Below are 26810 nucleotides of genomic sequence, written 5' to 3' on the forward strand. Positions count from 1 at the left end.
ATTCAGTTCGGCGGGACTGTAATATCCTGCTGGACGGGAGAGGGGTGTAAAGATCCTGGCCCTAAAGTCAAGCGAAAAGCTTGGGAGAAACAAACTGTCAATTAACAACATACATGTACTCAAACACTGCACAAGTCTACCATATCTTGATTGCATTATTTTTCTAACTGTGTTCACTGACCACTTGGAGGTCAAATCCATATTATGTGACGTAGAGAGTATCTAAGAAAAATGACATTTTGTATAAGAACAAATAGTTGCAATTAATTTATGAACTTTTCATTGTTTTCTCTGCATCCTTATATAGAAGACTCCATTTTACTGCTCTCGGAGGTGTCCGCAGGGCCACAAGGCTTCGCTAATTCAGAAGCTGTGAGCTGTTTCATTGTGTCCTCTACAGGCACGTAAATCATTTTGGCACCTAAAAGAAACCAAAAATTATTCTTCAGCAATTTTGCTTGAGGTAGAGAACCACTGTAGCAAATTGCTCCTCCTTAGTGTTCACATGTAACCCATGCTTTCTGGGCTAGTCCTGCAGCTGTTCATCTGCAGATGTAAATACAACAACAATCTTGAATGGTGCCTGAAATCTTGTCACAATGTCCATCATCTACTGATGTATTTGCCGAATTTATTGAAGACGTTTTCAGTTAACACAACAGACTTTTTTGGGATTGTGAGCTAATTTTCAGATTTTTTTTTCTGTTTACATTTTCTCCCATCTACTGTCTGAGGTACTGTTTTCTGGTGGCTGGCTGTGTTCCCTTGATCGCTTCACCTAAAAAGCCTTTAGCCTTGCCAGTAAATTCCAATAGGACTTTGTGCAGTATGATCTCTTCCTATAGAGACACCAGGCAGGCTGGTTCCTCTGAAGCTCCACATTATATGACCCTGCACACAGCCTCTACAAGAAGGGTATAGACCAGTCTGAACAGAGTGAGTACAGAGCAACAACATTTTGCACCAAACTTTGAAAAGAACAGCAGCCTGAATCAGCGCCACCCCAAACACCCTCTCTTCCTCTGCCTGATTAATCACTGCCTACTGTTGATTAAGCAGTGCTTGCCAAGTAAGTTCAACTATGGTGACGACAAATGACTGTGTCTGTGTAACACGTGAACAAAATGATGATAAAAAAGAATCAAACTGAAAAAATGAATAAGGAAGTGAGGTTAAATGAAATATCATGATGGATCAGAAATGCTTATTATTTTGGGAAGGGAAAGAGACAAATAACATCAAAGTTCAAATCGCTGCTACCTGTACATCTTAAATCCACCACACTGCCTTTATACTGCACCTCTCTTGTCACAAATCCTATAGTGGGAAATGTACATTTGTCCTTCTTGCCTGTAAAACTTAGGCCAGGGTTTTACGTTCCCTACCGCCCAGTTGGATATTACTGTCCTGCCGAACTAAATGGAGATTTAAATGGCTCACCGCATCATCCGGCGGCGTGGGTTGGGGGGTGGGGGTGGGGGTGGTGGATGGTGGGAGACAAACTGCGGCAGGGCTGTAAAATCCTGGCCTCCTTAGGAAGGTTGTTTTATATCAAACCACCACCCCACCCCCACCCTTCGATTTCCCCTCAATACCGTAGTCTGTTACTTTCAAAGTAATTGAGCCCTGTCTCAAAACCAGTTTGGATATTTTCCATGTCTTAGTTCTGCTCCCAGTGCTGATCTGACCCTTATCATGACAATGCAAGCATGACCACTCACTTTTTGTTTAAGATCTGATCGCTCTTACAGCCAGGCAATGGTTATAAGCTGGTCTTATCCAAATGGCATGTGTGTTGACAATAGGAAGGGATTAATTTTACAAACTAGTTCTTCCACCTCCTTTCCATATGCTCCCTGCACTGGTTGACCAATAGTGGGAAATATTTAAAGGTGACTAGGCAGTAGCTCTTAAAGGGCTGTTGTTTGCCATTAAAGGGAAGAGAACACTTTCCTAGGATTACGTGGCAGCAGGAGAAGCACAAGCATTGTTGTGAGAATATAGACAGGAAGCAAATTCATTGTCGAAAATGTGTGCAGTTAGGGACTTTGGAGGAATCACTTGGCTTCTTGTTGCTGGAGTTGGTGCAAAGGAAGATGGCTCTCAGAAAGCCCTCCCCCCTTCCTGTTAATATACAGGTTCAAGGTCGGAGGTAGAACAGTGAGCTAACATACTCCGAAAGGATTGTTTCAGAAGAGCAAAGGTTATTGCAGTCTTTGCTTAGTTATCGCTATTGGGGTATGGAAGGCATGCTACAAACGTTAATGTTCACCTGATCACTCTCAAGTGAATAGCACGGAGATAATCTTTTTACCATTTCTGCATTTATGTTTAATGTAATAAAGTTGACACACATTCCTGTTGAGATACAATAGTGCAAGGTGGTGCTGTGATGGAGTACTGATACCACAAACAGCATGCATTATGCATTGCAGTGTCCTCATACAGGGCAGGAGGTAGACTGGGCACTCAGGTAGGGGTCGGGGGAGAGGATGGGTTTGGAGTCCTCCGGCAATTTCTAGTGTCTTCATAAATTGAGTTTGCTTCCATGCCAATATTGGCAATAAGAGGGAGGAGCAAGAGAACAGCTGCATCAAATCAACTTGCACAATTTCTAGAGATGACCTTGGTCCTCTTTGGTTATAAATCTATGGAGGGTCTGGACAAGAATGGGTTTGGAGGAGGGTGTGAAGTCACAGTAAGTATTCTCTGTTTATTACTATAATTCATATTCTCGACTCAGTCATCAGTCCAGGATCAGACAGCTGGAGAATGATGCACAATATGATTTGCCACCTCCCCTCTCAGTGATGGCATTGCTTAATTAGCAATTTCGTTTCTCCCTTGTTCTGGGCTATTGCCAAGATCAGGATCACAGATAAAGGTTTACCTTGGGACTCGGAACAACACAGCATCAAAAACTCCACCTGTCCGACGCACCCAGGCAGATCCTGGCCACTTGGTAGAATCGAGAAGGAGCAGCAGGAGATGCACCTCTCCCCAGTGAGGAGGAGCAGCCAGAGGTGATGGGAGAACAGGAAACCTCCAGCCAGTCTGCATTTCCCTGCAGTGTGAAGCAAAGGGTAGCCTCATACTGGGCCTGCCTTTAGGGGTGAGTTAAAGGAGCAGCGAAAGAGCTTCTTTAAAAGAGATCCTTTAAGACCAACAACAACAACTTGTGGCTGTTGGTGAAGATAATGCAGCACTGTGTCTCAATATCATGGTTATGAGGGAATTACATTGATGTAGGACACCATGGAGCAGGTGATAATTTTATCGATATCTCCAGCGATGCCTCCAAGGCCAAAGCAATCAAACGCAGGCACAGTTTTTCTCTACGATGTCTACGTGATGGCTGCAGTTGGCACCTTGGGCTTCCAATTACAGACTTCCCAGGATGGGGGGAAACAGGTTGGGAACTGCTAATAGTTGTAGGCTCCATCCAGGCCTGACAAATTGCAGGTCATGTCAAGTCAGCAGGAAGAGGATGAGGAAGAGCATGAGAGGAGGCCGATGTGGAGTGACATGACGCGCAGGCCACAAGACTTGCTTGTTAACTCATGATCACGATGGACTTCCAGTAACGGTTAATGCCTGTCCTGAGCCCTGTTGCCACTTCAGTGAAAACAGAAGAGTTTTTCATCACCAGAGGACAGTCAGTGCATTTTCTGCTGTTGATGCTCAATGGCCATCTTTCAGCCTCCTTTCATCATTTGTCATCTTTCCTGAACCTCCCCCTGCACTGTATAATAAAATGACATAATGAATTTTTTGATACTCATGATATGCTGTGCTCAAATTTCTATCACTACTTCTCTTATAATGTGTCTTTCTTCTACTGTCTAATCTCGTGTTTCACAAAGTCTTGGCTGAGTGGGGTTATCTGTCACATCAGGTTGCTCCAGGTTAATGTGTGTCTAGACATGGTAGCAGCATTAAAATTCTGGATTCAGGGTCCGAGATGTATTCGAAACCCAGGGTCGAGAATTCATTCTCATTTAACAGATTAACAGAAAACACTCCTGGGTTACACATTGGATACCTCCACGCTGCCTTCCTCCCTTTCTTCATCCTCTTTTTGCTGGCCCCCAGACTGCTCGTCATCCTAACTTCACTTTTGATACAAAGTTATGCAAGATGTAGCAGACAGCTCTTACGCTGCAGACCTTGGCTGGAACAACATGCCAGCTGAGCAGTTCAAACAATAGGATCGTTGTGTTGACAGTATTCACCACAGTAGCTTGCTTCATGGCATGAGCCTTATAACATCTGTGCTGTTTTGCGTGATCATTTTTGAAGTGGTAAATATTGAGAAGACTATAGCCAGTGTCCCCACCACAAACTCCATTACCCAGCTGCTGATTATGTTCTTCTCCCTGGCCACTGCCTGAGGTTGAACAGATCATTCACAATTGTGGCATCTTCCTTAACCTTGCAATGCTGGTGCGATGGCAGCTGTCACTAAACTAGGGGCCCTAGCTAATGCTGTGGGGACATGGGTTCAAATCCCACCAAGGCAGCTGGTGAAATTTAAATTAAACTAATAAATCTGGAATTAAAAGATAGTCTCAGTAATGATGACCATGAAACTATTACTGATTGCTGTAAAAACCCGACTGTTTCACTGATGTCCTTTAGGGAAGGGAATCTGCCATACTTACCTGGTCTGGCCTACATGTGACTCCAGATCAACAATAATGCGGTTGACTTTTAACCGCCCTCTGAAATGGCCTAGCAAGCCACTCACTTCAAAGGCAATTAGGGATGGGCAATAAATGCTGGCCTTGCCTGTGATGCCCACATTCCATGAAAGAATAAAGAAAAATAAAGCTTCCAACGCCATACCCTTTCCACCACTAAAGCCGCCCACTTCCGCCTTCATAACATCATCTTCCTCCGCCCTTGCTTTAGCTCATCGGCTGCTGAAACCCTCATCATTGCCAGTGTTACCTCTAGGCTCAACTATTCCAATGCTGTACCTCCTGCGTTGCACCCTATGTAAATTGTTCGGTCAATGACACTGCAGTGAAGTGGAGGCAGCAAAGACTTTCTGACAGGCAGAACAGGTCATTTAACATGGGTTCTTGCCCAATAAAGATGCACACATACCACCTGAGGTGTCAATGCGCCTGAAAATTTCATCCCCTCATGAAATCATCCTTCACATGATAGTTATGGACTATTAGTGATACAGCCAAAGCCTCAAAACATTGTTAGTTGTTACTGTCAACATCAAATAAAGATTGCAGGATAGTTTGGCCTGCCAAAGTGAATTGTTTTGCAATAAAGCAGAAATGCGCAGACCAAAACACTGTTCAAAAATACAGTGCCCAATGCAAAAAGAAACAACAGTTTACTGCCAACCACTAGAACGCCAACCTTGCTTTAAGGATTGTACTATAGCAGGCCAGAAGAGAGGTGCAGTGGTGAGCCTCTTTGTACAGGAGAGCTACACAATGGGGGCAAAGTTTGGCAAAACACTGATGAAATATAAGCTCAATTTGTACCTGACCAACAAATTCCAGGTTCACAAAACCTGGAGGGGTACAAGTTGGGTGCATGGAGGCACATTTCTAATGTTGAAACTGGCCACCCAAAGTGAGAGGCTAAAGTCAGAGCTATTAAGGAAAGAAGTAGTTTGCAAAAACAAAAGGCACTGGGTATCACTTTGGGCTAGAATACTATCCTTCCTCCAATACACAGCCAGTATAGAGACATAAAGGGGGAAAAATTAGATAGGACCAAAGAAATGGGTGCAGGCATTGTGATGAGGGATTACCTTGCTTACCAGCTGCTTCTGATGTAGGCAGAGCAAACACAAGTTAAAACTAGCCTACACCACTTATACAGTCAAGGGGAGGTGCATTCTGGCTGGAGCTGGTGCTGGATGTGGGGGACGCTCAATAATATCATAACATGGGTCAGAGGTCTCTGATGCTGCACCGGAGGCTTTGGTGAATGAGATGGGCAGGAGAGAGATATGGGGCCATAATGTCTGAGCTCCAAAGCATCCAGAAGAATTAAAAGCTCTTCTAAATTCTGGGTAATGATTGCACAGACCCGTACCAACACTCCGACCCCCGCCCCCTCCCCCACCCACCCCCCCAGGGTCTCCCTCCATGGGACTCCTCCCACTCCCATGGGGACTTTTTCCACAACCCCCCCCCCCCACCCCACGCCCCCCCCCCCCCCCCCCCCCCCGCGCCAGGGCCGACTCTCACCCGTGCCCCCACCCCCAACCCCTGAGGCCCGAACCAAAGCTCCTCCCCAACCCCCAAGGTCCGACTGACACCCGTAGACACCCCTTCAGCTCCAGTCCTGGCCCGACCCGACCTGACCCCGTAACCCCCACCACCCCACACCCCCCAACGTCCAACTTGAGGGCTGAATTGACCCCCACAACCTCGAGGCCTGGCCTACTCCTAGGCCCAATACCCTGCCTCCAAGGCCCGACCCAACCCCCCCCTGAGGGTTGACACACCCTCCCCGAGGCCAAACGCATCCTCACTCCTCCCTCCGGGAGGGCCCCCCCGAGAGGCCCAGCCCCCACACCCCCAGAGACCAGATCCACCCCCCCCCCACCAAACTCTGATCCCCCAACAATCAAGGCCCAATTTCCACCGCCCCCACCGAGGCCAAGCCCCCTGACCTGACGCCACGCCATACCCCCACGACTCCTGAGTACCAACACTGCTGAGCACCACCACCCCCTTGCCCCCCTGATCCTCCCACACTGCCCTAATCTTACCCACTTACCTTATACACTTACCTTCTCCCTGGCTTGTCAAGAAGCTTTAAATTTCAATGGATCTTTAAACTAAGCTGGTTTACAGCAGCTAGTACTGTAAAAAAGGGGCGTGGCCTCCTTCCCTTCGACAGAGCTGCACCCAAAACTAGGCCCTAAGGATGGGCTGCACTGCCTGGGTCTTGCCCAGCCTGTGTTGGAAGGTCAGGCGAGACAGGATTTTGGGTAAGAAACTGGGATCAGAGTGGCAATCCGAGGCTGATTGCCACTCCAAGGAAGTTCAGGCCCATGTTCTATACAGAAGGGGCAGGAAGCACTCCAGTCAAACTATGCAAAGGCAATGGGACTAGGTAGCTATGATGGCCAATGCCAGTGAGAACCTGGATGCAGTGCCTCAAAAAGTTCAACATCCTAACACGAGTAGTTAAGGTCAGTAAATGTATCTTCAAATGCCATATCCCACCAACTTCCCCATTAACCTCACACACCCCCATTAGACACCTCCCAACAATCTCCATCAATCGCAACTAAAGCCTAACATTCATGGCCTCGCTTCATCGGCACACAATAATCGACACTGCTGGAAGCCTCAATCCAAATCTCCCAGCTTACACATATTGCCACCTATTCAACCATGACAGCCAAATCACCCAAATACATTGTATCACACTCACCGGCACTCTTCCCTCTCTCTTGCGGGACAAGATGGAGGATAACTGGAGACAGCAGGCGCCAAACAGCAGGGGGCATACACGGTTGCATGGTTACCATAACTGGACTTGCCATTGCTGAGGGTGTAGGGGTTGAGAACATTGAAGGTGACAGTATCTTCCCACTGAATCTTCCTTCTTGCATCCCACTTCCCCCTCATCCTGCACACTCTTCTGATTTATAAGCTGCAGATGCTATAAGACTGCACCTTTTGCTATTCCCCCCTCCCCTCACCACAACCCTACCCTTGTGTCTTTCTCCTTTCAGATATCCAAAATCTGGCCAGGCAGAGGTGGAAGAACAGGAAAACAGTGAAGAAAAGAAATCGTCACTCGCTCTCACACTCACAGAGAACCAGCTCAGATACTGGCACAGCAGACACTTTAGAGGAGAGCTTAGAGGAAAGATCTGCATGTGGTGAGATATTGGGCACAAGATGGAGGGGATAAATATAGCAGAGGTCCCAGAGGATGAGGTTGTACATGAGTCCTGCTGCAAGGGAATCAGATGAGCACTTTGATCGGCTGGTCTACAGAAGAAGGCTGATGCGTAAGCAGACAGAAATGCTCGGTGTACCAACAGACTTGCCAGGAAGCTTGTGGCCAATGTCAAGGGGCATGGAGGACCCTGGCATCAACTTGGTACAGGGCATTGCGCAGAGCTTGAAGCCCGTCTATTCCAACATGGAAGTGGTGACAGGCTCCATTAGCACACTTGAGGATCTAACAATGAAGCAGCATCTGATGTCTCAGCTTCCATTGCAACACAAGTAAAAACCAACTCAAATAAAAACAGAAAATGCAGGAGAAACTCAACAGTCTGGCAGCACCTGGGGAGAGAGAAACAGAGTTAACGCTTCGAGTCCATATGACTCTTCTTCAGTTCTGAGTGTTAACTCTTTCTCTCTCCCGCAGATGCTGCCAGGCTTGCTGAATTTTTCCAGCATTTTCTCCTTTTATTTCAGATTTCCAGCCTCCTCTGTGTTTTATTTTAAATTTAGAAACCTTCTGATGTCTGTGTGCCGTAGCAGAAGCTCAGACTGAAGTCAGGCAAGATTAACTTGCTGCCACGAAAGCTCAAATTACTGTAATTTATGAGGGATACTTTGGGCAGGATCTTTCAAGGCCTTTGGAGAGAGAGTGTAGAGATGTAGCAAAAATGGTACCAGAGATGAGGGACTTCTGATTTATGGAGAGACTGGAGAAGCCTAAGGATTATTCTCCTTAGATTTGAGAAAGGGAAGGAGAAGTTTAAAGGAGGTGCACAAAATTATGAAGGGCTTTCATACAATTAATGAGCAGAAGCTGGAAAAAGAACCAGATGGGCTACGAGAAGATTTTTAAAAAATATATGCAACAGGCAATTATAACCTGGAATGCACTGCATGAAATTGTGGTGAAAACAGGCCAATAATAACTTTCAAAATGCAATTAGACATGAAACTAAAAAGGAAAAAAAAAATGCATGAAGACATGGAAAGAGCAGGAGAGTGGGACAAATTGGATAACTCTTTCAAAGAGCTAGCGGGATGATTCTACGAAAGAAAATTGGTTACTTACTCTGTTCCTTAGATTTTTTTATCCTTTGGTAACTTTGATAGATCACTATAAGAATTAATGCTTCAGAGAGTTGGAACACCAAGAAAATGAACGGAAATAAGTAAAGAGCAGCTATATCTTCTTGGCGAAAAGCAACTTTGAGGATGGTAGCGCACAGCTGAACATTTTGGCATCCAGTTTCCATAGAAACAGTCCGTTTGCACCTGTTAAAAGAGAGTAAACATGTTGAAAGAGATTTTCAATGTGCTACTACAATTGGATGGCCCATGATGATGGTTCAGGTAGTTGTGCAGTTAGGCTAGCATTGAATTTACGTAATGTGAATTTATGGCAAGTAAAATGACCTAGCAGCTTGGAGGTGGTGCAGTCTGCTTCATAATAATGGCTGAATTCAAAAATTTGTACAAACAATTCATAGTCTGAGATGTTAATATTCAAGTACTTAATGCATTAACACCTACATTTATATGACAGAGGAAGGAATTTGATATGAATATTGCTGAAGAGAGACATGTTTCTGAAACTTTTCATCAAACATGAGGCTAAAATCAAGAAAGCCAAATTTCAAATGATGACAACAATTTATACTGCAGCAGAAAAGGGTGCTGATTGGATGGGAAATCAACTCTGATTGGGTGAAGTGTTGCCGTGGAGAAAACAATAGGGATCTATAGGCTCCCTAAGTTCCCGAGTAAATCAAAAAGGCACAAGGTTTGAACATATCCCTTTTTACTTGCAGAGGACATGTCCTTGCATATGAATGTGTGCCAGCTTTTTTTGCATCTGCTTGTCAACCAATCAGCAGTCTCTTCTCATGCAGTATAAATTGTTGCTCCCTTTACTGCTGGTAGTCTTGTGATCTGTCCTGATGAGTGCAAGACGAAAAGCTTAGACAGCATGTCTCTTTTTTCAGCATTAACCAGGTATTTGTTTCTTCCGCATCTCAACCTGAAAGGTGTGGTAAAGCCTCTGATACACGCTTCCATGGTAATTAGCACCCAATTGAAATATATGCAAAATATCTGTTATTCCCCAGTTGGTCGATCCAAAACAGTGGCGTAAAAAGAAAGGGCAAAAGGCCACAATTTTGATTGTTAAGACAAAAACTATTTGCACTGCAATTAATTACGCACATTACCTTTCTGGTAACCTGCATAAGCACGACAGGGCATAGCCAAAAGTATATCCAATAGTGGGCATTAGTGCCGTGGCGATAAGTAGGCGAGGGGAGAAAAGCATCCAGACAGTATTCCCAATTGACATTCCTGACAAGATGCCAATTATTAATGCTGCGCCGAGGAGAATAAACAGGCCTGTCTAAAAGAGAAACAATGTGAGATTAGTAAAACAAAATACTTTGAGTGAAACAATCTCTCCAATGCCCAACAGTTGCTGCAGTGATGCCATCAGTTCCCGAGCACGACTCAGATGAGTTGTGCCAACTTCTTAGCAGCCACTTCTGCCATTGCTGCAGCACGGTCAGTGTTCGAGGCAGTCGGCAGGAATGAAGAATTAGTGTGGAGATCACTAATGGCTCTGTTAGTGGGCAAATACTTCTTGAATTCTGCTGTCTGCTATTTCAGTCCATTTATTTTAAGTGGCTTAATGCTACCATTAAAATAGTAGACAGGCATATGATACACACACGCTAAGTACTCGTCTGCTAATCTTGTCAGCAACGGCAATTTGTAGGTCAGTGCATCTTGTCGCCTTAACCCTCAGGGCAAGTTTTGCATGTAATATAATCATGGGCCTTCAAAATCTTAATATTCAAAGTTGTTAGAATATTAGTTAGAATATTGGGTTTTTTATGGTTTCTATGGGGTGAGGGATGCAACAGGAAGTGTGTGGTCCACTCGCCCCCGTCCCACCATCTCACCACGGCGAATCAAGCATCAGCCGGCCAATTACTGGCTGCCTGGCCGGAAGGCCGGCCAATTAGCATTGGGAAAGAGGGATGCTCTGTGCCCAACTGGGGGTCTAGTGGGGGAGAGGGGTTAGGCCGTGAACTGGAAATCAGTCACAGCCGTCAATTTAAAGGGCCCCTGCCCTCTCACTCTTACTTGTGTCAGCCAAAAAACAACAAAGAAATCGAGTACACGAGCAGCAAAACGCTGCCACGTTCAGCAGCAAACTCTACTGCTACATGAAATCATGGTCCTGTCTATAGGCCTTTTCATCCACTCTTGAGCCGCCTCCTCATACCGGGACCACTCCCAAACATTTTTCCCCCGTGACTAGCGAAAAACAGAGTGAGCAACAAAAAATTACAACCAATTGGCTCCTTAACAGGCTCAATTGCTTGTGAACTGTTTTTCTCAAAGTACTTCCGATTTTGGGTCCAGTTCACCTTCCGTATTATCAGAGGTTGGTGGTATGATGTCGGATATCCAACCCGACGTCCTCAGGCTGTATTTTACGCCAGCGTGTGTTCGGTGGATGAGGGGTTGTGTGTGGGAGGGGCGGGGGTCTGATTTGCGGCCGCTAACATCCAGTCCATTGAAATTCTTGATTGTCACCATGAAAAGGGGATCGACACATTGCACTTTACCTTATATATTTTGTGGGAGGAAAAGATACTAAGAGAAATGTCTTGAACCAGGGCAATGGTCAGCACAGAACACTCATGCATATTTTTGAAAGTACTGAATCCTGTTTTCATTTGACTTCTGTGATTATTCACAATTATTTGACTGTGCAATGGGCCTAATGTCTGATTTGAGCCTGGGTCCAGGCTATACCAAATTTTGCCTGTACCAAATTTGCCTCCCAGCATGCACTCCCTGCCTGCCATATTGAAGACTGAAACGAAGTGCCCGATAAATGGGCACTGCTAATTTGTAGGCCGTTGCTGTTTTTTTTTTAATTCCTCGTCTAGAGAGGAAAGAGACTGGCAAGGCCTGCCCCACACTGTGGTAGTGTACAGATAATAAAGAGGCACTGTTTATGTTGGCTGTGGCATAAATCCAAATGCACCCCTGGACACAAAAGATTTAGAAGGTACAAGAAACAAAGGTCATCAACTTTTTGAGGGCAAAACGCACAGCGATGAATGGTGACAGACGAACCCTAAAAGTAAATAAAAAGAAGCCAGAGAAACAAAGCCAACTTCTCCTCCACAGGTCAGAGAACCAAACATTTCATTATTTTGCGAAGGATGCTGTCAACTAAATGATAGGCAGATTAAGAACTGAGACCAGACGTGAACAGAAATACATGATAACCACAAAAAATGTGATGGAGCCAAGATCGACCACAAAGGAATAGGGTCACAATTTGGGGAATGGCCTGCTGTGAATTCACTTTCTGTAAAAGTTGGTTCAGATTCCAGACAGGGACAGTGGGCAAGGGTTCCTCCTGCCAGCCTGGACAAAGCCCAGGGGATTCCGGTCAGGACACTCCCCCGCCCCCCCCACCTCCTCCAACCCCCCCACCAAAATCCCCATGCCCCGGTGCCCATTGAAACACCAGCTGAAAGCTGACACAGATCTTGCACCGGGCTCGATAACAAGATGACTGGTCATTTTCCCTTTCATAGTGTTCCTCTTTGGCCCATTAAGGACTCTTGACTCTGCCTTTGGAGTGCTAGGCGCAGGTATGATTTCTCTTAGGTCAATCAGGGTGGTGCCTCTGTTACACTCATACAGGCTGCAGTGGTCAGCTGTGATAGTTTAAATTACCTAACTGCAAGACTTGGGAAGGAGCTTTAGCTGTTCCGAGAGGGAACGTGGGCTGAGGTCCCATTCCACAGCACCTCTGGACACAGTGCTGGAATCCTGGAATCACTGGTCCAGAGAACCATGCAATAAGTCCATGTTCAAACTTACCTTCAGCATTAACTCCGTGGTTGTGTCCAACTTGCCTTCAGAACACAGGAAGAATCATATTTTGAGAGAAGACGGAACATGAATGTTTCCTAAGGCCCTGCCCAACCAGCAACCTAAGTTTGCTAAAAAAATGTTTTCACTTGGGTTATTGAATCCAAGAATTTGAAGCAGCTTACTGATCAATTATAGCAGTGACGGTGATCTCCTCTTAATCTGTGTCACATTGAAGGAAGGCAAAAGCTGAGACCACAGCACAAGCTGGCAGAGTAATTCGAACCCAATGTGACAATACCTCTGGCTGAGCCAATCACTCCTTACTGACTTTAGCCAGTGTACTAGTGGACAGAAATGGCTGCCAGACCCCGTTTTCACTCTGTTCCTTTCTTTCGACCTGCCTCCCTTACCTTACACTTAGGCTGGGATTTTCCCGTCCCACACGTGATGGTATGCGCTGCTGGTAGAACCGAAAAATTTGGAGAGCCCAAAAGCCTGTTGGCTTTGGGCAGGAACTTCCGGCCCCACCAGTGGCAGATGGAAAAATCCCCCCATTAGAGTCAGCCGGAACCTAACCTCTCCTTTCTATTTGCCACTCACCATTTCACTTCCTCAGCTCTTTATTCAATTATTTTCCTGAAACTGAAACTGAACTGGACCAGTCATATAAACTCTGTGGCTACAAGAGCAGGTCAGAGGTTAGGAATCCTGCAGCGACTAACTAATCTCCTGACTCCTCAAAGCCTGCCCACCATCTACAAGGCACAAGTCAGGAGTGTGATGAAATACTCTCCACTTGCCTGGATGAGTGCAGATCCAACAACACTCAAGAAGCTCAACGCCAAACCAGGACAAAGCAACCCGCTTGACTGGCATCCCATCCACCACACTCAACATCCACTCTGTCCACCACTGATGCAGTGGCAGAGTATGTACCATTCACAAGGTGCATTGCAGAATCACACCAAGGCTCCTTTGACAGCAGCTTCCAAACCAGTGACCTCTACACCTAGAAGGGAAAGTGCAGCAGATAGATGGGAACACCACCACCTACAAGTTCCCCTCCAAGTCACTCACTATCCTGACTTGGAAATATATCACCGTTTCTTCACTGTCGCTGGGTCAAAGTCTTGAAACTCCCTCCCTAACAGCACTGTAGGTGTACCTACACCACATGGACTGTGGTTCAAGAAGGCAGCTCACCACCACCTTCTCAAGGGCAATTAGGGATGGACAATAGATGCTGGCCTAACCAGCCAGGCCCACATCCCATGAATGAATAACAAAATTCTGCTTCCTTTTTAATTCCTCACCTTGCTCAGTTTTCCCTTCAGTCTACAGATTGCCATTACCTAACTATTAGGTGCTCCTGGATTTAATCTGAGTTTATCACGCTATCCAAGCTTGGAGACATCCTGAATTCTGGGCCTCGACTCTCCATTCAGGTCTCTCAAAACAAAAACCTCAGCAAATTCTCCGTTTGGCTTCAAAATAAAAACATTTATTTCACCCAGAGTGAAAACTGACTGTAAAAACACTCCTAGGGATCCAGAATTTTGAAAATACTAATTTAATCTCCCAAGAGCCAAACAATGGTTCCAGGGATGAGCAACGTCAGTTATGTAGATGTATTGGAGAAGTTGGGACTGTTTTCCTTGAAGAAGAGAAGTTTGAGAGGAGATTTGATTGGCGTATTCAAAATTGTGAGGGTTCGAGACAGAATAGATAAGGGAAAATTGTTCCCATCGGTGGAAGGATAGAGAATGAAAGGGCACAGATTTAAGGTAATTGGCAAAAGAAGCCATGGTGACATGAAGAGAAACTTATTCACACAGCGAGCGTTTAGGATTTGGAATGCATTGCCCGAGAGCATTGTGAAGGCAGGTTCAATCGAGGCATTCAAGAGGGAATTGGATTATCATCTGAAAAGGAAGAATGTGCAGGGTTACGGGGAGAAGGAGGGGGAATGGCACTGGGTGAACTGTTCATTTGGAGACCTGGTGCAGACACTTTGGGCTGAATGGCCTCCTTGTGCTGTAAGAATTCTATGATTCTGTAACAATGCAGTGTTTCATTAACCTTGGCCTGGTAAGTTTTAATGGTAACTTTCCTCCCAATTGCAGCAGAACCAGAGGGATCCCTATCCACAGCAAGGCTTCTTTCCCTTTTGCTTCTTGCAGATCCCAACAGTCCATCTCTCTCAAGGGCAGCTCTTTGCCTCTGGCCTGCTCTTACCCCCAAGGCTACGTACGTCTCTCTGTACATTTCTCTCTTTCTCGCTCTCTCTCTCTCTTGTTTCTTCTTTCCTTGGGCTGCATCACTTAAATAAAATTGGTCCCAGGTTTCTTCACAAGTGTATATCACCCTTCTATGTTATTTTCTCTTCTCATCTCTCTACTCCTCTACTTAGCTTCTTGTCTTATTTCTCTTGTTTACTATTTTTCTCCCTGTTCCTTTCTTGCTCTTTTGCTCACTTTGCTCCTACAACATTTCTCCTTTCTCGTATACTTCCTGTGAGGACTACAATCACAATGAAAAAAATGAGAGGACGATATGGGAAAATAGGAAAAGTGACCAAGACCAGGAAAGCCAAAGGATATGAGGGGAAAAAAAATCTCTAAAAACGTCAAATGGAGCGGGTGAAGTAATTCACAAATATGGCAATAAATTGAGAATTGTTGATGTTGAGGTAGGACCTCTGAGAGGAGAGGGTTGCCAGTTTGTAGAGAATAATCAGAAAATGGTGGCTGTATTTAATAAGGAGTTCGCATCGGTCTTTAGTAATGAGGAGGCTATTGAAGGGAAATGAATCCTGAAGTGACTGAGTGCGAGATGAGCAATATTGCAATGGATATAATGAACATTTTAGGTAAGTTAGTTAATCTAAGGGAAGATAAAGTGCCAGGACCTGATGGGATGTATTTTAGGATTTTGTAGGGATTCAGGATGGAGATTGTCGAGGTCCTAGGAATTATATCAATGTTTTACTGAGAATGTAAGTCTGCCAGAGGACTGGCAAGTAACAAATGTAATGCATGTTCTCCAAAAGGGAACAAGTACTAAATCCAAGTAATTCACATCTGATTGGAAACATCTTAGGGCCTTTAATTAAGCATGGATTTACCACATGTATGGATAAAAAGAGAAAGTGAATAGAAGCAGCCAACACAGATTTCCAAAAGAGCAGTCATGTTGACAAACCTCATAGAATTTTTTGCATGGGCTGAATGGCCTCCTTTTGTGCCATAAGCGAGTAGCACAGTGAACGTAGGGAACACAGACTTTAGAAAGGGCTTTGACAAGGCTTTTTTTCCCAGCATCACATGGGTGATTGCTAAAGAAGTTTAAGGGGTATAGAATTCAGGAAGAATAGCAAATTGGATTAAAAATTGATTCGAAGGGAGAAAGCAGACAGGAAAGGGCATGTTTTCAGAGTGTTTGGAAGTGGGTAACATTGTACCTCAGGGTTCAGTTCTAGGGCTATCTCTCTTCACAGTGGATATCCATGATTTCAATTTTGGCCTGGAGGAAGGGGTGTTGATATTTGGAGATGATTAGGAGGGATAATTAACCATCTGGAAGACAAAAGCAAACTACAAACAAAAACCTGGCAAATTGGGAGAATGGGCTAATAAGTGGCAGGTGGCGTTCAATGCCAGTGAGCGTGTGATGATGCATTTTGTTAAAAATATCAGTAGTTATACACTAAATGGAAGTAGGCTTGGTGCTGTGGATGAGTAGAGGGGTTTGGGGATATAGGTTCACAGGACTTTAATGGAAGCATCTAAGTGTGATAAAACAAGGTAATCTAGTTCCAGGTTTTACCTCAAGAGACACAGAATATATACGTCAAGAAGTAATGGTGAGCCTATATAAAATCTTAGTAAGACCTGCATGCACACTGTAGATAAGATATTGATGCTATGGCAAGGACATAATGGAGGTTGTGTGGTGCAGTGGTAGCATACGTACCTTTAGGCCCAAAGTTCTAAATTCAAGTCCCATTCTGGGATTTGATGGCCACAGAATGTGCATTCATAATGTGGCCTAACAGGTTGATTATCAGCCTGTCAATCTTTCTGATATGGCAGGTGGCAAGAGCAGGAGAGATTCCTGGTCAGCCATACTGCAGAAGGCAATGGCAAGCCATTGCAGTACTTTGCCAAGCATAATCATGGACCAATCCAATGAAAGTCCATGGTTGCCAACAGCCTCTTAGGGCCTGATACGAGCATTCACCAGGTTACAGTCTGATGTGGTCATGCCAATACAAAGAAAGAAAACGTGGGATTTTTTTAACAACACAAATTACCGGTTGATATGATGTAAGTGTTTAAAATTATAAAAGGATAGTGTAGGCAGAGACTGTTTGCAGGAGTTAAACAGTCAAAAACAAGAAGACAGAGATAAGAAATTTAGAACAGAAAGCAGGAGAAATTTCTTCACGAAGAGTTTGTGAGGCTGTGGGTTTCAGTTCCAGGGTTAGTAGTGGAGGCAGAAACAACGCCAACATCCAAGAGTGCATAGAGTAGCTGGATGAAGGAAAAGGATTTAAACTGATGTGGTAACAAGGTGCTTAAATATGACTAGAACAATTTGCTTGCATGGAGGGTAAACATTGACGTGGGCTGGTTGGGTCAGATAGCCTCTTCTTGTGTTGTACCTTTTATGTAGTGTGCACATGAAGAGATAGCCCCAAGGGTGGGCAGGCTGCCTGACACCTTCCCGGCCCCCTGTAAAATTTCAGACATGTTGGGGGTGGGCGGGTAGGCAATGGGAAGGCCACCTGCTAGATTTTACGTGTCCCTCCGCCTTTAAACCCACCAGCAGGGGAGTGTAAAATCCAGCCCAAGGTTAATGTTTCAAGTCAATAATTTTTCATCAGAACTTTATTTCAGATTTGCAGCCATCACTGTACATTGCTCTTGCAAGGAGATTACAAGGTACCATCTGGCTATAAAATTGACAAGGATTGGCTGTCGTGATAGAAACTGCATCCCCCCCCCCCGCCACACACACACAAACCACCCCCCCCCCAAACACACACACACACCCCTGATCTTTATTTCCTGTGAAACCAAAAAAGTGGAAATTGTTGGTTCGTTACTGGATCTGTCACGGCAGATACACATTTGGATGCAACGATGAACATCTACCCCTGCAAATCTTAACCAATGAGAACGATTGCCACAACAGTTGCAATAAATGTTATCCTTCACAGATGTCATCAGTGCGAGCGTTCATTTAATTTGTGAACATTTTTTGACAGAAAATAAGCAGAAAGGATAGCATGCAGCAACACACTGACAAATATCTTACTTTTGTTATGGTCTTTGAGTACTTTGGGTACTTGCTATTGAGGAAAATGCCAATGCCACAAGGAATGAGGGTTAAGACCAGGGTCATGGAAATCTCTCTGTACGGAACTTTACTTGCCAGCGAGAGGCCCTTGCAATAGAGATAAAGTAGGAGGGGCATTATGCCAAGTGCCAGCCCTGTAGAGCACGTGGTCATCACAATACTGCAAGGAGAATAAGGGAGACAATGTTAGATAAAGCTTTAGCAAAGATCAGGCAAAAACAATTTTGTTGCCACTTCTAAAATACTATGTAACTGGGTAATATTTATCTCTTCACTGATAGTGCAATCTGCACAGAGGGATTATTTCCTGTAATACCTATCCAATGGAATGGGGCAAACATGCAGTGAACATTATCTCTGAATATTTAGCACCCTGATGCTTGCGCTATTCCTACCTTGAACCGCTTTAACTGGACTCTCTCTTTGGGTGACTGAGGACCTGCCTGACTCAGGTGCAGTTACTGGGACAATTCTACGGTGCATTTCAGAATCTGCACTTTTTTAAAAATTGTGCATTCTGGCTAATTTTAACATTCATACACACTGCAAAGGATAGATTTTTAATTTTAAGGAAGAAAAATAGTGATATCTGAGTTTTCAGTCATATCATCATTTACCCAAAAGATACCTTGACAACCACTCTCCCATTCCAGCACGCCATAATAGTTCATGGAGACACTGGGCTGAATTTTCTGGCGGACTTCAAGATGCCCGGTGTCGGGACCAAATGGGGGTCCTGAGTCTGTACTTGCCAGGAGCTAGATTGACTCAGCCATTTCACCAGAGGCCTACTAATTGACTTCCTGTGGGCTATTGTCCTATGGAGGATGTTAGGGGGACTTTAGATGCTGACAGCCCAATCAGAAGGTGGTCAGCGCTGAAGTCTCAGCAGCATCGGGAGAGGTAGGTACTGCTGAAGCAGGTAGGCGACGTTGGAGAGGTAGGAGTTATTTAAAACTCTGGCATTACCATCGCTGAATCCCCCATTGTCAACCATTATCCTGTGGTTACCATTGACCAGAAACTGAACTGGACTAGCCATATAAATACTGTGGCTACAAGAGCAGGTCAGAGACTAGGAATCGTGTGATGAGTAACTCACCTCCTGACTCCCCAAAACCTGTGTAGCACCCACAACGCACGAATCAGGAGTGCGATGGAATACTCCCCATTTGCCTGGGTGAGTGCAGCTCCCACACACTCAAGAAGATTGACACCATTCAAGACAAAGTAGCCTGCTTGATTGGCACCCTGTCCACAAACATTCACTCCCTCCACCACCAACACACAGTAGTCGCAGTGTGTACCATCTACAAGGTGGAATTCACCAAGTATCCTTTGACAGCACTTTCCAAACCCATGACTTCTACAATCTAGAAGGACAAGGGCAGCAGATAGATGAGAACATCACCACCTGGAAGTTCCCTTCCAAGCCACGCACCATCCTGACTTGGAAATATATCACCAGTCCTTCACTGTCACTGGGTCAAAATCCTAGAAATCCCTCCCTAACAGCACTGTAGGTGTACCTACACCACAGGGACTGCAGCGGTTCAAGAAGGCAGCTCACCACCACCTTCTCAAGGGCAGTTAGGGATGGACAATAAATGCTGGCCCAGCCAGCGAAGCCCACATCCCGTGAATGAATTGAAAAAAAGCCGAGGGTGGAAAATCACACTGATCGGAGGGGAAACCCCTTCTGGCGGGATAGTTGGGGTCATAAGAACTGCCTCTCCTGCCTGGGCTGCTGCAGGGAGGCTGCCCCCATGCAGCTGGGCAGCCTCCTCTTGTGGTAGGGGTCACCTATCACTGGTAAAATAGCAGCTAATGGGAGACTTAGAAATGCAAATTGGCTGCCCCCTACTCCTGCACCCCAGCCCACCACCAGGAAACCTCCATGATGGGGATTGGGTCAGGACCCCTCCTGTCATGGAATCCCCACTATTTTATTGGTCCCCTTCTGCCTCCATTCCTGCCATCCCTGGGCTGGGTAAAATTCGGGTCACTATGAGCTAAAAACTTCATTGCCCTTTTATTCGGGCACAAGGAGGGGGCATTGTTGGTGGGAGGTGGCCATGATTAACAACATGCCATGCCCGTTCTGATCAAGGCAGACAACACTTTAACTAGGTGTACCCATCTCTTCTGCATGATTGTAGCAATGACCCAAGCAGCTCCTGTGCAGCTTTCTGCTGCCTAATGCTGCCTGCAGCCTCTGTGAACCGCAGGAGGGCCCAGCAGCATTGTTTGCAGATCATGTAGTGCAACCAGTCTGCCCTTCTTAAAGGCAGGCTGTCTCTGAAAGGAAAGCTGCACCCAACAATATTGCTGCAATGTAAATTATTTCAAAGTGAACATCAGGACAGACATGGTTCTGGAGTGACGGATGTGGTTCATGGTGTAGATGGGCGGGAGGAGATGTGCCACGGGTCTAAGGGAGACCAGGAGACTCTCAAAGGCCACTCTCAGAAGAAGGTGGAGGAAGTGGCCAGGAAGGTGAACTGGATTTGGGACCTGAAAACCTAGCAGCAGTGCCACAACAAGTCTAATGACCCCACATTAGTGGTCAAGGACAGTCAATGCATCTTCACAATATCATCTCCTATCCACCACACTACTAATCTCTCATACTGCTCAATGCACAACATCCCCATCACTCACCCAGCAACACTCCCCTGTACTCAGGACTTGAGCTTAACATCCAGATACTCCACTTCGCCCTCACATACCTACCAATGCCACCAGCCTCACACCCACCTCTCACTGCCTCCACATTCCTCTAGCTATTCAGCAATGGCAGGTACAACACCTGAACACAGATCAGCACAATCACTGCCAGCCCCCTCTCTAGCAGGACAAGATGGCACACAAGGGAGTAGAGCAGGCCCGAAGGAAGACAAGGACACCGACATGTCCTGAGCCCTACAGGGGAGATGGTTCTTAGTATTATGAGTCTGGTTGCAATGGGGCCCATCCTATCCAACATCACTCAGATTATTGAGCGTGATGGCTTGTTCCTGCTATATGTCTCTTCTCAACTTCCAGCTAATCCCCATCCTGCTATCTAGCCTGATGAACAAGCTACATTTGGTGTGATCATGGACCTCTTGGTTCCCACCCCAACTCCCTTTCCTCACAGAAACCATCCCATGTTCTGGTTATGCTTGCCTTTTTTGTAGGATATGTGGAAAATTCTTTGTTCCAGTCCTACCCAGGCCACAACCACCCCCACCACCCCCTGCGCCCACACCCCCGACCCCCAACCCCATCTCTTTCTCTGGTACAATATCTTTATTGGTGCTATTTCCTGCTGTTGCCCAAATTGGAAAATGTAATTGACTTTGCTTCCAATGTCCACTATTCTCTCACTTTCACATAAGTTATTCTTGAATCTTCCCTTCCCTTCCTTGAATTCCCTGTCTCCATTTCTGGGTGTAACAGATATCTCACATTTCTGTTACTGTTGTTTTGGTCTTAGAGGAGGTTGTTATGGACCTGGCAATGCTGGAGGCAATACTGTTAGCAAACTCCATCCTTTATTCAACATAATGCTGACTATTTACTGAGGTAGACTCTGCATGTGGCTCTACATAGAACTATCCCTCTCCATGCTCTGTTATCATGTGATCCCACATCACTGATGATGTGGACCATATATTTACATATTTAACATTAACCCTTTATACTACAGCGCTGTCTTCCCGACTTTCACGCTTTTTCCCTCACTTGCACCGGGTCCTGCAGTTGCCATGGCAGCGATCAGCTGTGTCCCTGCCAGCAGGTGGCGATGGTGGCGGGACAGCACCAGGGAGCAGAATTGTTCAGCCTCTGTCGAGGATGCTGAATACTGAGCAGTTAACTTGGCTATCAAACATCGTTAAATGTTCACTTGAATTCAGGTTCCAAATTTAAAAGGTACTGTCCTCTTGGCAAAAAAATATTTGGCAAGCTATATTTTGGCTCGGGGAGGAGCAAAGGCAAGCGTTTCATTTTTTAGCACAGTGACAGTGCAATCAAGTAAAGGACACTGAGGGGAAACTATGTTATTGTACAATACATTTGTAAACAAATACAAAACAGGCTGGCTATTTTTTAATGAAGACAACGTTCTTTGAAATTTAAACGAGCAAAACTGGTCTTCAGCAAATGTATTACAGGACAGATTGCAGACGGGCATATTGTTTTATCCAGCACCTTTTCAAACATTCTGCATTTTTACCAAAGACCAACTATAGCCCCTGGATCACTAGAAAAGCCAAGCTTCAGTTGACCGGCTGTTCATACCTGAGATTCATGTCTCCATTCAGTGCCAGTGAGAAGATATTGGAGAGTGTTCCACCAGGACAGCAGCCACAAATAAGGAGAGACAGGGATTCAATGGAAGACAGACTGAACATCTTGGCGAGGCTGAAGGCTGTAAAGGGCATAATCCCGTATTGAGAAAACACTGCAATCAGCACCCCCTTAGGTTTCAAAATGTGAAGCTTGATCATTGGTAATTCCATCGTGCAGCCCAGTGAGATCATTGTGATGAACAAAGCAATGACTGAAATGACAGTAATGGTTTGATCTATTAGCTTTCCAGTTGGCTGCTCCATCCATCCCACAGTTAGGTTTGGGGTAGGTGTTGAGTTGCCATTCGCAAGCACATTCCAAGCATCTTTCGCCAAATGTTCCTCACCGGTGATGTTCATTTTGTTTCCAAGATTTGTTGCTTAATCCCCAAACCTCTTCTGCTTTGTAGGTGAGAAGTAAACACCCGCACCCCCAGAAATAAAACATTTACTGCACTATCGACATTCAGAAGACGATTTAGTATGATATAAATCCACAGGGTACTTGCTTCAAGTGCTTCCAGGTAGCAGGGTGTTTCTACAAAATCTGGCAATTCCTCTGAATTTACAACAGAACAAGCTTCCTAAGGTCATGTTTTGAGGTTGGGCTGTGGGTATGAAGTGACTGTATTCAGCCCAGTGTCTGAATAGCAACAAAGAACTAGTCATTCAGCTCTTTTTTGGATGGCAATTGAAAATCCTCGGTAATGTCTCTGATTTAATTACTTGGGAAATGCAGAGCAAACAAAATATATGACCCTCCACTAGTGCAATTATTGCATGGCTGCATTTCTTAAAATCCTGGAGCAGCACAGTAAGAGAAATCTCATCACCAATGTTACACATCACCCCAGCATTACATATTTTCTCTACTTATTCCTTTAATTTTCTCCCCTCTCTTGCTGAAGGCCATGGTCCACACCGGGACATGTTTTGGATCCACACTGGGACATGTCTTTCCGGGTCAACACTGGGACATGTCTCCCTGGGTCCACAGCGGGATATGTCTCCCTAGGTCAACACCAGGACATGTTTTGGATCCACACCGGGACATGTCCCTCTGGGTCCACATTGGGACATGTCTCTCTGGGTCCACACCGGGACATGTCTCCCTGGGTCCACTTTGGGACATGTTCCCTGGCAGAGGTGACTGAAAGCACGGCCAAGTTGATCTTGAGGATGCTTTTGACGTTGGGACAAGAGAAGTGATTAGTCACTCGAAGACACTGGCATAACACTTCATTGTGTGATCAACTGAGTTTCAAGGGTCAATTTTAGATTGAGGGCCAGCATTGTAAAAGTGTAATTGTGACTGAGGAGATTAGTACAATCTTTAATTTCAACAAATATGCTGATTGTTCTGCATTCTGTTGATTGTTTAATGTTGATTGAGGTTTCCTGTTGATGTTAGCCTGAGCAACTGGTGTTCCATTTTTTGAAGTTGAGGAGATCACATGGAGTCATGTGCTACCTTCCAACAAGCTGAGGACTTAGACTTCTGTGAACAACATGGCATTATGGATTTCATTAAACATTTATATCTGAACTTTGCAAAGCAAAATTTCAATGTCTTAAGTGGCAGTTAATGTTGATACTTTTAGTACATAACTGAGAACTCTACAATGCACAAACTCCTACAACAATATCTGAATGTAGTAACAATTTTAAGTGCCAAGGGCCTGCTGTACAAACCAAAGCAACGACGTTGTCAGATTGCTAATTTAAACATTACTGTATAACTGTGAAGAAATAACACATTATGGAAAACAGAAATTTCCTTTTTTTCTTATTTGCTGTTTTATACATCCCTGCGTGAAAGCTTTGGGAAGAATCTTTAGCTGAGACGACATTCTCAGCAGCCATAGTACTGTGTAACTGCCCAACATTCACTTCAAGAACGTGTCCTCATTAATCTATATATATAGACCTGACTGGCATTTTCAGCTGTTTACCGCCACCGACTATGTACATTTTTATGGAAGTGCTGAAACTGCCCTTCTCAAAAATTATTAATTTAAAAATTGCCCATTCAGACTCATTTAGACACTGCTTAAATCTCAAAATCTAAAAGTGCTGGGAAAATTAAGTTACATTTGGGTTTTTCCTTACTTAACCGAGCAACCATTCCATTACTTCCCCCAAAGTTACCTGAACATTCACTCTGTCCAATGCACTAAACATTCCCCTCCCGCTACCATCATGGGGGCAGTCTGTTCTTTTAATCAACTCCAGTCAATTCACAGAGGTGCTTCCTTAGGCTAACTTAGCTTTGCCCTGCCCAGTCCATGTTAATACCGTTCTCCCTCTGTTCATAGAGTGGTCTCCACTCTGTCTAAATTTACATTGGCACTTTTCCTCTCTTCAGTTCGTGCTGGCACCTTTCACCCCATCTGTAGCGTTCAATGGTTTAACTGATCTGTGTTTGATTGTGTTTGTCTGCTCACTGACTCTCTTGAAATTGTTGGGTTTGGCTGAAATTAATTCAAGAGTTTAATTCTCATCTCAAGTCTTCTTTGTTTCCTTGGTTTTCTCATGAGGCATGTTTTTATGTCTGTTCCTATAGATAATTTATCTGGAACAGGTCACCAGCATGTTGCCAGAGGGGCACCACTCCATGTCAAACATGGCTGACTAGGAGACTCTCCCACTCTTACCACCTGTCATAGGAATATTGGAAAGATTTACAAGTTGCTAATCAACCTGGTTAGCCATGTTATGAATGCACCTTCCATAGTTATCAAATTCTGGAGTGGGACTCAAACCCAGAGCTTCTGGTTCAGGGGCACATGCTACGCCACAAGACCCCCAAAAGCTATCAGATATTGGAATTTTTAAATTCATTCTTGCATGGGATGTGGGCATTGCTGGCAACCAGCATTTGTTGCCCATCCCTAATTGCCCTTGAACTGAATGGTTTTCTAAGCCAGTTCAGAGGGGCAGTTAAGAGTCAACCATATTGCTGTGGGTTTGGAGTCACATGTAGGCCAGGTCAGGTAAGGACGGCGGATTTCTTTCCCCAAAGGGCATTGGGCTTTGAATCTGTGATAGTTTCATTGTTACTGAGGATATCTTTCAATCCCAAAATCTATTAATTAAATTCCACCAGCTGCCATGGTGGGATTTGAACCCATGGCCCCAGAGCATTAGCCTGGGCCTCAGGATTACTAATGCAGTGACATTACCACCATGCCACCATCTCCCCAGAAATGCCAATGAAATTCATGGTGCAGAGTTATTGTGAAAAATGATTATTTTAAACAGAACACGTACCCGAGTCTTTCACCCTCAAAGCAAAGTGAGGCTATGTCTCTTATCTATGCCCAAGCTCTGGCGTATTTGAAGCATTTTCCACTTTTATTATGATGACATTGCCCCTTTAAAGTCGGTGTTAAAATTCTTTGATTATTCAAAGGGGTTCGCCCAGTTGGTGACAATCTCTTTTCATCTAGAATGTCTTAGCGTCATAGCGTGCTGGAGCCCAGGCTGAATGTTTGCCCAGTTTTCTGTTGACAATACATTGTGTTTTCTCCCCTGGGGCGTGGGAACATGCATCCAAAACTGTTTTTCTTATAGGAAACACAATAATGGTTTTAGCGTGTGAAGTGGATGCAGTGTTGCTTGGAAACCATCCAAATTCGCGTCCTTTATGTGCTGGAACAACTTTCAATTCTTCAGCAACAAAATAACAGTTATGTAACACACCGGATAAATCAAGTAGACTTTTCTGGGTTATAATTGCTGTGTTGACTGTAAAAGAGCCATGTTTTCACTTTTTAATTATACACAATAATGCTGCATCATTCTAATATGACAAATACCCTTAAGTATTAACATAGACACACTCATGTGAATGTAAGATTCAAAGGCATGCCAACCTAATCAGTAAACAGAATTCCTCTCTAATTGTTGGAATACTGGTGAGGGAATAGCTCAATTCTAAATAAACAAAAAAAAACATTTTTCAGGATGTAGGATTGCCAGCTTATATTGCCCATCCCTAGTTCCTCTTGAGAAAGTGGTGTTTGGCCTTCTCCTTGAACCCCACTGAGGTCTCTGTGGTATGCAGCCACAGTGTTGTTAAAGAGGGAGTTCCAGGATTTTGAACCAGGGCCCATGAAGAAGGACCAAATCAGATGCGGTGCGATTTTATTGCCGTTCTCACTTGCTGAGCTGCCTCCTCACAAATCCAGTGAATTGGGTGTGAAATCTATCGAGACTTTGATGAAATGACTTCCAGCAGATTACCACACATGGTGAAACTTGTTTTAGTTAACTGGAG

The 26810-nt window shown here is 44.8% G+C and overlaps 1 protein-coding gene across 1 annotated transcript; it reads right to left on the reverse strand.

The window, feature by feature from the left end:
- Window positions 1–299: 299 nt before the first annotated feature.
- On the reverse strand, window positions 300–22891 carry slc10a1 (solute carrier family 10 member 1). The gene is made up of 5 exons (XM_041214136.1): window positions 22482–22891; window positions 18156–18357; window positions 10154–10332; window positions 9016–9218; window positions 300–421 (listed from the first exon to the last, which is right to left on the reverse strand). The coding sequence occupies exons 1-5, from the start codon at window positions 22889–22891 to the stop codon at window positions 300–302; spliced, it is 1116 nt and encodes a 371-aa protein (XP_041070070.1).
- Between the last annotated feature and the right edge of the window lie 3919 nt (window positions 22892–26810).

Source organism: Carcharodon carcharias, chromosome 20 (assembly GCF_017639515.1).
Source record: "Carcharodon carcharias isolate sCarCar2 chromosome 20, sCarCar2.pri, whole genome shotgun sequence".
Classification (NCBI taxonomy): domain Eukaryota; kingdom Metazoa; phylum Chordata; class Chondrichthyes; order Lamniformes; family Lamnidae; genus Carcharodon; species Carcharodon carcharias.

Bases quoted from the DNA above. Each gene is read 5' to 3' on its own strand.
- slc10a1 (XM_041214136.1), bottom strand. From the start codon at position 22,891: ATGAACATCACCGGTGAGGAACATTTGGCGAAAGATGCTTGGAATGTG. The intron at 18,358-22,481 runs GTATGAACAGCC...TTCTCCTTGCAG, and splicing joins AATGGAGACATGAATCTCAG to TATTGTGATGACCACGTGCT. The intron at 422-9,015 runs GTAAGTAACCAA...GGTTTCTTTTAG, and splicing joins AAAAAAATCTAAGGAACAGA to GTGCCAAAATGATTTACGTG.